Source organism: Papaver somniferum, chromosome 7 (genome assembly GCF_003573695.1).
Source record: "Papaver somniferum cultivar HN1 chromosome 7, ASM357369v1, whole genome shotgun sequence".
NCBI lineage: Eukaryota > Viridiplantae > Streptophyta > Magnoliopsida > Ranunculales > Papaveraceae > Papaver > Papaver somniferum.
The window spans coordinates 202,237,374-202,249,195 of NC_039364.1; the positions used below are offsets into that span (position 1 = coordinate 202,237,374).

At 36.1% G+C, this 11,822-nt stretch overlaps 2 protein-coding genes across 3 annotated transcripts; one reads left to right on the plus strand and one right to left on the minus strand.

Moving 5' to 3' along the window:
• The first annotated feature begins 1,050 nt into the window (after nucleotides 1-1,050).
• Nucleotides 1,051-4,898, plus strand: LOC113299390 (uncharacterized membrane protein At3g27390-like). 2 transcript variants are annotated; one of them, XM_026548410.1, is made up of 10 exons: nucleotides 1,051-1,565; nucleotides 2,074-2,182; nucleotides 2,290-2,482; nucleotides 2,582-2,718; nucleotides 2,939-3,227; nucleotides 3,354-3,460; nucleotides 3,562-3,676; nucleotides 3,799-3,991; nucleotides 4,109-4,352; nucleotides 4,476-4,898. In XM_026548410.1, the coding sequence occupies exons 1-10, from the start codon at nucleotides 1,472-1,474 to the stop codon at nucleotides 4,735-4,737; spliced, it is 1,743 nt and encodes a 580-aa protein (XP_026404195.1). In that variant the 5' UTR covers nucleotides 1,051-1,471; the 3' UTR covers nucleotides 4,738-4,898. The 2 variants fall into 2 exon arrangements, with proteins under 2 accessions (XP_026404195.1, XP_026404194.1); XM_026548409.1 differs by having other exon boundaries at nucleotides 1,056-1,565; nucleotides 4,446-4,898.
• An 89-nt stretch (nucleotides 4,899-4,987) lies between these two features.
• LOC113299392 (very-long-chain 3-oxoacyl-CoA reductase 1-like) lies at nucleotides 4,988-9,072 on the minus strand. Its single transcript, XM_026548411.1, has 3 exons — nucleotides 8,059-9,072; nucleotides 7,066-7,135; nucleotides 4,988-5,499 (listed from the first exon to the last, which is right to left on the minus strand). Exons 1-3 carry the CDS (start codon nucleotides 8,697-8,699, stop codon nucleotides 5,245-5,247), a joined length of 966 nt encoding a protein of 321 aa, XP_026404196.1. The 5' UTR covers nucleotides 8,700-9,072; the 3' UTR covers nucleotides 4,988-5,244.
• Between the last annotated feature and the right edge of the window lie 2,750 nt (nucleotides 9,073-11,822).

An 11,822-nucleotide genomic window follows, 5' to 3' on the forward strand; every position in this document is an offset into this window, starting at 1 on the left:
GAAAAAGGGAGATTCGAAAAATTTTAACAAGACATTTGATTTTTTTTTATTTACTAATCTTATGATCAATGATGTGATTGATTGCTTGATTACTTTTGCTATTGATGCATGATTAATTTAGTTTTTGGGTAAAACCGTGAATGCATTATGCATGACTTAATTATATTTGGTAATATTTTATTTTTTGAGATAAATTTCTCATTGGCAACAAAAAATATGTTTCCAAGAAAAAAATATCGTTTTCAAGATTTTGTTAGGCAAGAAGATTTAGTTATCTTATTTTTAGAAAAATAATATTTTATTAGTTTAAGTTCAATTTTTTATTACTAAAAAAAAGTAAATTGTGGGCCAGAATCAACCAGAAGCTAGAAGTTAGAATCAACCTGAAGCTCCGGTGAATTAGAACGCTTTAAAAAACTCTGTTATTATATAGAGAATGTTTGATATGTAAGTCGACTTTTGGCCAAGGCCGACCCTGTCTATTCAGTTTGAACGGGAGTTTGATCACTTACCATCATCATGTTAAGATTATCTACATTTTATTAAAAAGAAAAATTTGAATGGTTCACGGGTAATTAAAAAGAGGCACAGACATATAGAATATGTGCAAAAAAAAAACAAAAAAAAAAAAAAGATTATGTTTATTTCGCACGACCTCTTCCAACACCGTTAAATCCCATATTTATTGTAAACATCGATGATCCATTGACATCAAACTCCAACTTGTTTAATCTTGCACTCCACAACCTTCATAGTTAACTATGATAGTTAAATATGACAAGGAATGGAGATCGGAGAGTCAAAAACTTATTACAGTATATAGAGTAGGTTAAAAGTTATTGAATTAGTATTATACTTTTTTTAATCCGATTATATTTAGAATTTGTCTTAGTTAATGAGTTCAGCTATAATTTTATTCTCCACTCGTATCTCTTTTTGCCCCCTCTTGCCATTTTGCCACCAATACACAAATAGTGGTTGAGCTGCATAGTTTGTATCTAACAGTAATTGAAGACATGAGTCTTAACTTTAGTTTCAAGTTCACTTTATTTTATGCGATGGAACTCTGCCCACTGAGCACACAAACAATACATGTTAAGTGAGATTTAGCCAACCACAGCACAGAATATCTTTATCACTCATATTCTCTACTTTTATCTCTCTTTGTCTTGCTTTCATAACATTTTTTCTCCTGTATCAATCTCTCTGATAAATCTATACATTCCGAGCGGTTATCTAACCGTTTTGCACTCAATCTTAGTGCTCCGCTTCTCATCCAATTTCATACTATTTAACTCTCATTCTGCACAGATTTCTCCTGAAATACCGACTGATAGTACCAAAAATTTGAAATTTTGGGGGTGGATTTCGGGGTGGAGTATTGTTTATCTCTTGAATTTGAGTGTTGTTTGTAAGAATATTGGTTAAGGTTTTGAAACAGATTTGGAGATCTAGGTAAGAAGATTAAGAAATGGAACCTCCAAAGGGGTTTTGGGTTACTTTGTGGAGTTTTATTCGGTTTTTGCCCTACTTCATTGCTCTTCTAATTCTTGGCATCATTAAAGGTCACTTTTTCTTACCTAATTTCTCTTCCAATTTTCAGCTTCTGGCATGGATTTTGTTTTAATTTCCTTCATTTTTGTCCGTTGGTTTCACTCATCTATTTCGGAAGTTTACTGGATCAAGTGTAAGGCAGTGGGTTGTTGAGACTGAACTCTTGTTGTTTGTTGAGTCCCTCAAAGTTAAAATGTCTGTGCCTACATTAATTCATTGCAGCATTAACTGCATGAAAATGGGAATATGTACCTGAAATGGCACTGAGTTTGGTTTCAAACACTACCCACTTAAAATTTATGCAAATATTGCCATTAGTTATTCTTCCAATGGGCACTTATAGTAGTAATTCCATTCACTTGGCAGCGCTAGTGTAGTCCTTTCACCGGCTTTATGAGCTTCTAGCTGTTTTTTGTTGGGAAATAATTATATTGCTCATGCTGACAATTTACGTACAATTTTTGTATTGTATGGTAAGGTGTGATGTCATGGAATTTATTTTTAAGATTTCTTTTTCAGGCGTTATATTTTGTCCCTTGATATGCCTTATAATAGCTATCGGAAACTCTATGATCATTGTCGGCCTTTGGCTTGCACATGGTCTCTGGACATATTATTGCATCTTAAGGTATTTCGTTTATCCCGTCATGTTTTTAACTCTTACAGTGAACTAATTTTACGTTCAAACTTGTATACTCTTTTGTTTGCTTTATGGTTTGTGATAATGGGATGCAGGGCTAAATTGATTGGACCTGTTCTGAAGCTTGTGCTTTGCATATGCGTTACCGTTCTCTTAGTTTGTTGGCCACTGGTAGGGATTGTTGGGAGTATATTAGGAGGTGCAGGGTATGGCCTTTTAGCACCAGTGATTGCCACCTTTAAAGCTGTTGAAGAAGGGAAAACTGATAAAATTTTCCATTGTCTCTATGTATGTCAATACTCTTTCGACGATATCACTTCTTCATATTATCGTTTCTTACTCTTTAACTTCTTCAATTGATTGAGGTTTACTTTTCTGAATTCGTAGGATGGGACAGTGGACACGTTGGAAGGGAGCTTCACCATTGTCAGGGATGTTATGGACGTCTGTTTCCATTCCTACTTTTCCATTATGGATGACCTCCGTCTTGAAGTTCCCCCAACGGGAAAACCATACGAGATCAGGTTTGTGGTGTTTAATTCCTTTCGTTCTTCTTCCCTGTCTATCATATTACTAAAACGAAACAGTTACACCTTGATTGAAGAAGTTCTGCGGATATTGCATACTGAAGTCTTGAGTTAATGCCAGTTACTGATACCAAAATGATCAACCTTATTTTGGTGATTATCGTTATTGGAGAGGAGGGATTTTGACATATCAGTATCTAACCTCGTCTTGTTGCAGGGTATTCCTTCTTCTAGGCGCTGTTTTAGTTGCAGTGCTTGGTATTATCGTCGACTTTGTAATGATCACATGTGTCTCCATAGTTAAGGCCCCAATTATGCTTTTCAAGGGATGGCAGCGGTTGTTTCATGATCTGATAGGTCGGGAAGGCCCTTTCTTGGAGACTATATGTGTACCGTTTGCCGGTTTTGCTATTTTATTCTGGCCAGTGTTGGTTGTTGGTGCCCTTCTGGGTGCAATGGTATCAAGTATCTTCTTAGGTGCTTATGCAGGAGTTGTTCTATACCAGGTCAGTATCACCAGTTCTATTCATGCAGATGAGAATAACTAGATCACATTTCTCATGTGTGGAGGTTTTCTGCTTCATCTTCGATAGTAACCATTGATTTCATATTTATGCATTATTGCTTCACAGGAATCATCTGTTTGGTCAGGTCTTTGTTACATTATTGCTTCCCTGGCGATGTTTGATGAATACTGCAATGATATGCTTGGCATGGCAGAAGGCACTTGCTTCCCTAGGTACTTCTACAGTTCATTTACATTTTGCAGGCACTTTTCTGGTTTAACAACTTAGTCTGTAAATTTGAAACTTCATTTTACTGTTACCCTGTGATTATCAGTCCTCAGTTCCGAAAGAAGAGCCCCCCAACATGCACTAACTCGCAAACATCATCAGTCCACAATCCCCCATCCCGAACAGTGTCACTCAAGATTGTTGAATTAAATTTGTTTGAGGTATCATCTCTTGGGATTATAGAGTAATACATAGAATGTCTTTATACTACCTTCAAATGTTAGCCTGTTGTAAAGTGAAATTCAATGAAGTATGAAATAATCCAGAAATCTTGTACATGCAGTTACTGGATAGCTTATTTAAAGATTGCAAAGGCCAAGGAGAGAGACTGATTGCTGAAGGATTAATAACGCCCGAAGATATAGATGAATCCAAGTCTAGGAAATATGGAGTCATTTGCCTCGGCTTGCCGGCGTACTGCATTCTTCAAGCACTTTTGCGTTCTATAGAGGCCAACTGCGAGGGTATATTGTTGAGTAAGTGAAACCATTCTCTCTTTCTCTCTCTCTGAATCTTTTAATTTCCTCTTCCTCATAGTAATGTTTTTAATAAATAAATGAAGGATTTCGAGACATGTTTTTTTTTTTATGCAGGAGATACTAACACAGAAATAAATTCGAGGAATAGACCAAAAGATGCATTCTATGAGTGGTTCCTGAACCCCTTACTGGTCATCAAAGACCAAATCAAAGCTCATAATCTCACAGAGGAAGAAGAAAAATATCTCTCCAATTTGGTTCTATTAAGTGGCCATCCTGAGAGATTAAAGAACTCCATTGTCAGACCACCAGCAGAGGAAAATAGGAAGAAGGCCGAACTTGATGGACTAGCTAGAAGGTAAGAAACCTGACACCACCCTCCACTAAAGCCTGGGCTAATTCATTGCACTACCTTTTTCATTTTTTGTTTTGTTTTTTCTTTCATATATAGGCTCCAAGGTATTACCAAATCTATCTCCAGGTATCCTACTGCAAAGAGAAGGTTTGATGTTCTAACCAAGTCCCTATCTGAAGAGCTTGCAAGGAAAAATTTTACTCCTTCCACCAACGGGGGTCGTACACCAAGATCTCACTCCCTTCCTAGTAGGTCTCAATCAATTTCAAGATCAAAAAGTAGCTTCATCAGAATATTTAGCCAAAAATCCTTCCGAAACAGAACAGAAAACTCCGACCTTGATAGAGAGGAAACTCGGCCAGTTGTAAAGGATATAGAAATTGCATAGAAATGTACGTTCTCAATAGTCGGCTGTAATTTGCGTGTAATAGAATTAATGAAAGGTCTTACTTACAAGTTTGGCTTTCTTTTCATGTAATTGATTCCCCTACCTAGTGTTTATCATATATACCAACAATCCAGTGGAATTTACCTGTCGTTGATTTTTCACTTGAAAGAGGAACCCTACTTCCAATTTAGAAGAATGCACAAGCACAATTTTCAACCTCAGAACTGCTACGGAAATGATTTCCTTATAAACCATATTGAATTGGTATACAACCACAAACAAGCAAAAACCAGAAAGAAATAATGGGCAAAAGAAGTACATTGATAAATCATCCAAGTTTTTGTACTTAGCTTTAGAAGGTAAAGAGAGCATTAAACGATACAACATGAGAAGTGCATTAATATTCTAAAACTTAGTTTCTAGTCTGTGGTAGCAAGAATCATCTATCAAGTTGCTAAACCTAAGTCCATCTATTAAGAACCACGGACACGACGGCAAGAATACTCTTCATTCCTTCTTCCTGGAATCTTTGAGTTGACCCCTCTTACGGACACCGAGGCAGAAGTTTAGACGATATGCATCCACGAAAGACTCTGGCAACATGTACACCAAAGTCCAGATAACAGAGTGCGGCCAGTAAGGAGTGCAGCGTGGTTCATAGCCTATCCACCGCATAGCAGCTCTAGCATAACCATCTGTTGATGGCACAATGAGAGAAGCTCTTCTGATTGAAGCCATCTTTGTTGCCACATACAGTGGGACCTACATCCGACCCATAAGAAAAATCAAATTACAATATTTTAAGCCTTCCTAGCTGTAAAATGAAGCACCGGCAGAACTACTTAATCATAAAATTCAGACTTATCATTTCTCAAAACAGAGGAGAACATCCGGCTATGGTTGGTGGACTCTCCACACGAAGTACTACTACAATAAAATTGCAGGACTTACTATGCTCTAGAAAATGGGAGCTCTACTCTATTGAAAGTGCAGCAGATTTCTGAGCTCCATCCAGACCAAAAGAAAGCTCAGAAGATTGTCCGAATCAACAATAGAAAGCTTATTTCGAGTCCCAAGTTGAAAGTCCGTCCATATGCTTTAGTAGAATACAGGACCTATCTAACTCCATGTGAGTGAATTCAAACTTAATAACTTTTTGTGTAGGCATCATTTTACACTGAGCTTTAATTGGAATAACAAGAACTAAATATGACATCTTCAATGCTCTTAAGTATGAAAATACATCCCACTATGGCAATGGACTCTCCACGCAGGGTACTACGACAATGAAGTTGCAGGACTTGCTATGCTCTAAGAAATTGTGAGCTTTACTCCGTACCATAGTAAAAGACGGCTCAAAACATAATCAATGGTATAAACTATAAAAGTAGTTTTAAAGTCCATGCATCTGCTAATTAGAATACAAGACCTGCCTCATCTAACTACTATAAACAGAAGGGAAATTTTTCGTCCGTCATAGAATTTGATTTAAGGTCCATATCATCAGCTTAGAGCTTCTCCAATGGTGAATGTGGATGTTTCATACGTGGCATCACTTAGATTGAAGTTAGAAATCATATACTTAATAAATTTTATCTCCAACCCATTAGATTGTTTTATCCCTCTTTACTTATTTGTAGGTATATAATTGGTTAAAATTATTTCCACTATTGTTTTCATTAGTAAAAGTGTGACTAGGATGGGAAGACATCCTCTAAAGTGAATGTCAACTAGAGGTTTACCTAGAGGATGTCTAACTTTTTTTTTGCCACCTCATCCTGGGTTGGAGATGATTTTTTATAAATATGGTTGTGTATCCTATATGGATTAAGACTTTTTCCCTCAAATACATTCCATTGGAGAAGCTCTAACAACTAACACTACACGTGCTTCCCAGAGTAAAATGAACATTTTAATCTATCTTTATATATTTACAAAAATGCCATTGTTTGTAAAGAAAATTAAAGAGCTTGAAATCTTTTGTATCTCTCGAAATACAAACCGGATTTTCGTAAAGTTTATAATTCGGAAAGCTCTTTGAAATATATACATGATGAGTACAAATATGAATACTCAATTTTCATTAATGAGCAAAACATTTCATTCTTTTCAAAAATCTGTGTTGTTAAAAGTGTACAAGATGTTCTTACTCGCTTCATATAAAGTAAAGCCAACCTTTCTAATATATTGCGTCAGCAAGGAAATTCAAATTTGGATAATAGGTTAGCAAGAACTAACTATGAAAAGAGTATATTACCAACCAAAGTAAAAGAAGAAGAAATTAACTAACTATGTATACTAGACCATCTGAAGTTGAGAAAAACAAACCTGACACTGTACATCGATTCCATTCTTCTTGTACTCTACATAGAGGCACCTTGAGAACTGGTCAATATACCTGAAAAGAAAGCCAAGTAGCCTCAATATACTACTCATCATGTAATCCACCATCACAAATAAATAACAAGAAAAACAAAAAAGGGTTCTTAAGTATATGATTTCTAACTTCACAACCTATGTTGTACAAGGAGCGTCTAGGCACCAAAAGTGGGAGTTTTGGTGCCTAGGCACCTCGGCCGGCCAAGGCGCTACCTTTATCTAAGGAACTTAGAGAAGACCTAATTAACCAATCAAAACCGTATAGCACTTAAGTCTTCATTTTGATCCTGGGCTCACTTCAATAACTGAGATCAAACCCCACTCATTTGTCATTAGAGTAATAATATATCACCTAAATTAGGTTTGCTAGTAGGAAAGCAATGTATGCTAATGCTGTGGCTCTACCTCGCCTTCGCTGCAGCTCTATATTTTAGACCCAACGCTCAGCCATACGCCTCGCCCAGACAACATAGTTGACAACAAAACAGAACCAGGGAGATGAAATGGCAGATCTAGCACATTTCAGCAAGAAAAAAATTAAAGAACCATGACGCTGCCTATGTCTACCCAATTTCTCAGTATATTCCAACCCTTTCTACTGTTTCCAACAAACCTCATCTCTCTCTCTGGTATCAACCAACAATAACAATCTCATTTCTATACAAAGGCGATAAACCGTGCAAGTAAGCTCGATAAACAACAAAAGCATGAAAACGAAATGGGTATTACAACTGGTTCTAAACTGATGTGCAACTAAGGGGGGAGAAAAAAGCATGATAACAAAACGGGTATTGCCGTATTATTGCAAGGAAAACTTAACTTATCGCTGTATTAGTTTTCCATATGCAATTTCAGACAGATCAGATCCAAATGTGTTCTAATACATAAAGTTTGAAGTAATCACAAAAAATAACCACAAACTAAGAAACTGATGAGACCTACGCTTTAGTGCCGGCATAAACAGCATAAAGAGGATCAGAAGGAATGACAGTAGCAGCACCAGAACCAATATTGACAATAGCACCTTTCTTTCTCTTCAACATACCCGGTATAACAGCTTGTGTCACCTTAGTAGTCCCTTCGATATTAATCTTAATCAAATTCTTTAACAATTCTTCATCAACTTCATGAAAAAATCTTGCATATGGATACGAAACACCAACATTATTAATCAATAAACCAACATCTAAACCATCAATAACTTCTTGAATCTTCTTAACTCCTCCATCTATATCACCAGAGAAATCTACAACTACATTCTTGATTTGTATCTTTCCTCCAAATTTCTGTGTAATGGAATCAGATACTTCTTTTAATTTATCTGGATTTCTACCGACTAATATTAAGTTAAGTCCTTTTCTTGCTAATTGAAATGCAAAAGCTTTTCCAATACCATCTGTTGGTCCTGTTACAATTGCCCATGAACCATATTTCTTCAAATTCTTACCTGGTCTTAGGAAAGTTATGTAAACCCATCTTAAGAAAATCAAAACAGGTTTCAAAACTGCAATCACACCAAGGGCTAAAAGACCAAGAACCCAGGCTGGTTGCAATAACAAGTCTTCGTACACACAACCCGCCATTAGAACACTCTATTCTTGATAAAAGATTGGATCTGAGAAATGGGTTTTGTGTGAGAGGGTTTTAACAATGGAAAGGGAGGATCTAAATCATGTGGGTTGTTCAAGGTAGATAAGATTTGACTTAATTGACAGAGAGAGAGGATACTAGTAGACAGGGGAAGGGAAGGGTCATGCAATCACGGGGGTTGAGAATGAATGGAGGAATTTATGAAGTTGTTGAGTTAGATGAGCTGAAAAACCTGCAACAGAATTATATAAAAGAGGAAAGCCAATTACCATTAAATCACCATTAAAACTCTTCAACTGTATTGTATTGAAAAGTGGATGGGAGAAGTTGAATACTATTAAGCCATTACTGTTTGCTGGACTGACAGCTAAAGACTTGCGGTTTGTTTTTCAGCAGGCTTGTTTGATTGCTGGGATCCATTAGAGAAGCCCACGGATTTGGGAGGAACTGGGCCAATTACTAATTTAAGAACGACTTTTAGGGTCATCCCGTTTCCCAAAGTTTCGTGCGCTCCAGGAGGTTCCAGGTTCGAGTCCCCAATGACGTAATATTGTAGGAATTAACATGGACGGTAGAGTTAGCTTGCCTCCCTTGTGACACAATCTCAGCCCCCCCTCCCGCTTCGGCTCTCTTGGCTAGGTTACCCATGAGGCTCGCTGGTAGGTTAGCACGATAACCTGTACAATTCGTGTAGTAGTGCGTTGTTGGAGCTTAGCTTGTTAGGCTTCCAACTAGTTAATGTAATACTCTTTGTCTTTTAGGGACTATAATTTTTTTTATTTTTTTTTAACGCGCAATTGGGGATACCAAAAGCAATTCGGGATATGCTAATAGGACAAAATAGGGATTTAAATAGTTTTTCTAAGGTATCCCTTATCTACCCAATTTATATAATTCATAATAGCATTTAATCATATTTAACTAAGTTAATAGATTAGAAACTTCTAGATGTCGACATTATTTGAACATTTTCATAACTCTTATCATTAATTGTTTAAAGATATTCCTTGATACTCAAGGTGATCCTGAACCGAAATATTAAAAAACATTTAATTAATATTTTCAAATATATATGTTTTGATTACCAGCAATTAAAGCATATCCTCTGAAAAAGGTTATTAGTTAATGTGAAAAGCTAATAATTGAAGTTTCTTAAGAGAGATTTGAGAAATATGGTTTGACATTTAATTGGAAATAGGAAAACCGAAATTAGGTACTTCAATGAATATATTGAGAATATTTTTGGTTTTGGAATTTCCTTGTTGTCCAATTAGCCTTGTTCTATAAATACTTGAGTTGGATTTCTTGCAAACTACCCTAAGAGCCAGGCAAACTTCATTTGTGTTTTTTCTGGTGGAGCCGTCTATCCGGAGATTAAAGTACCTTAATTAGGTGAAATCTCTTACGACCGCCCGTTTAAATACTTATGTGGGATCAAGAAGCTCTACAATTATCGTTGGTGGGAAACTAGATAATTTCATTGTTATTTTAGTTTTCGATTATTGATTTGATTGACTAACGGTTGTTGAAACTTTGATTGCACCTAGTTTGATTATTCTTAAGAACCTTCTCTTCTGATATAAGGGTCACTCAAACTAGATCAAAGTGTCGACGGGATCTTTAGAACCATTTGTGGATCTAAAGACATCTTGTGATAATTCATTGTTAACAGACTCCGTTCTGTTATGATTGATTACAGGAGGATTCAAGTTTGTGTTGTGCAGGTTATTGATTGAGAAGGCAATTGAAAATTTGAAGACGAAGAAGATTTTCTTATTAGTTTTCGTATCTTGTGAATTTTTGTGTGCACAAAACTTGATCGGCTTGGATCCAACTAGAATCGTGTTTATCTTTGATAGACTTGATTTCCTAGTTGTGTAAGATCGACATCGCTTTATAGTTACTCTTTGAGTTCTATATTGATTGATTGCAAATCCGAAAATTGGTTATTTCGGTGATCAAGTTTTGGATTGATCTAACCAGAGAAAGGAGTTTATTATTTTAAACGGAAGAGTCTTTTCAACAACTCATACATATCTTTTATCAAAGATTGATGAGAGTGGTTACCGAACAGATTCATTCCTTTGATGTTTGGAATACGATTCAAATGAGTAGTTATTCGCGTGCGTGACTTTAGAAGTTGAAGGTGCGGGGATACTGAGGAAACTAAGTATCTAGGGGTAGTCTACTTGGTCTCAAGTATACGATATTAGTATTATTTGTATAGCGACTTAATTCTGAGAGTATTCAAAACTGGACTAGGTCCCGGGGTTTTTCTGCATTTGAGGTTTCCTCGTTAACAAAATCTTGCTGTGTCATTTACATTATTATTCCGCGATTATAATTTGTTTGTTATAATTTAAGTTAATTACACTTAAGTTAATCCGAATTACTTGACATTGATCCTAATAGTCAATCGGTTTTTTACTGTTGTCGTATTGTCTCGACCTCGTCCATGGGCAATCACACAAGGTATAAGACTTAACTTGTATTGTCTCGACTCCGTCCATAAACAATCACTTAAGATACCAGAATTATAGGTTGATATTTAAAAGATTGTGGTGTATTTGGGTACCCTTGTCTTTTCAATTGGTATCAGAGTAGGCAAACACGAATAGATCTAATAATTTGTGTTTGATGCGATCCAACCTATAAGACTGGAATCTAAAAATAGTTTTTATAGAACCTGAGAATGATTCAGTTAACGTAAAGCAAGATATCAAGAGTTTGGAATTAACACTTGATGATGGCATCTACGAATCAATATATGAAGACATTCATGAAATCTCAAGAGAATTTACTAGAAAAGTTCATCTTGCTAATGATGTAGAAACTGTTGATAATTGGGAATCACACCTGGGAAAACATTTGGATGAAATTTCCTACGACGGTGACTCAGATATCGATCGAGATGTTGATGAGGATATTTCAGAATACTCTAAGATACCAGATCCTTTGAGAAAGGGAAAACTGAAAACTGAAAAATTCTGATCTCATTGTTCTCATAACCCTTTTTTTCGAAATAACAAGAAGTTGAGAAAAGTTTTCCGAGGACATTATAGTGGTTTTCGCATCACTGAATCTCTTCTTAAAGATCGTACATAAGATCTAAATTC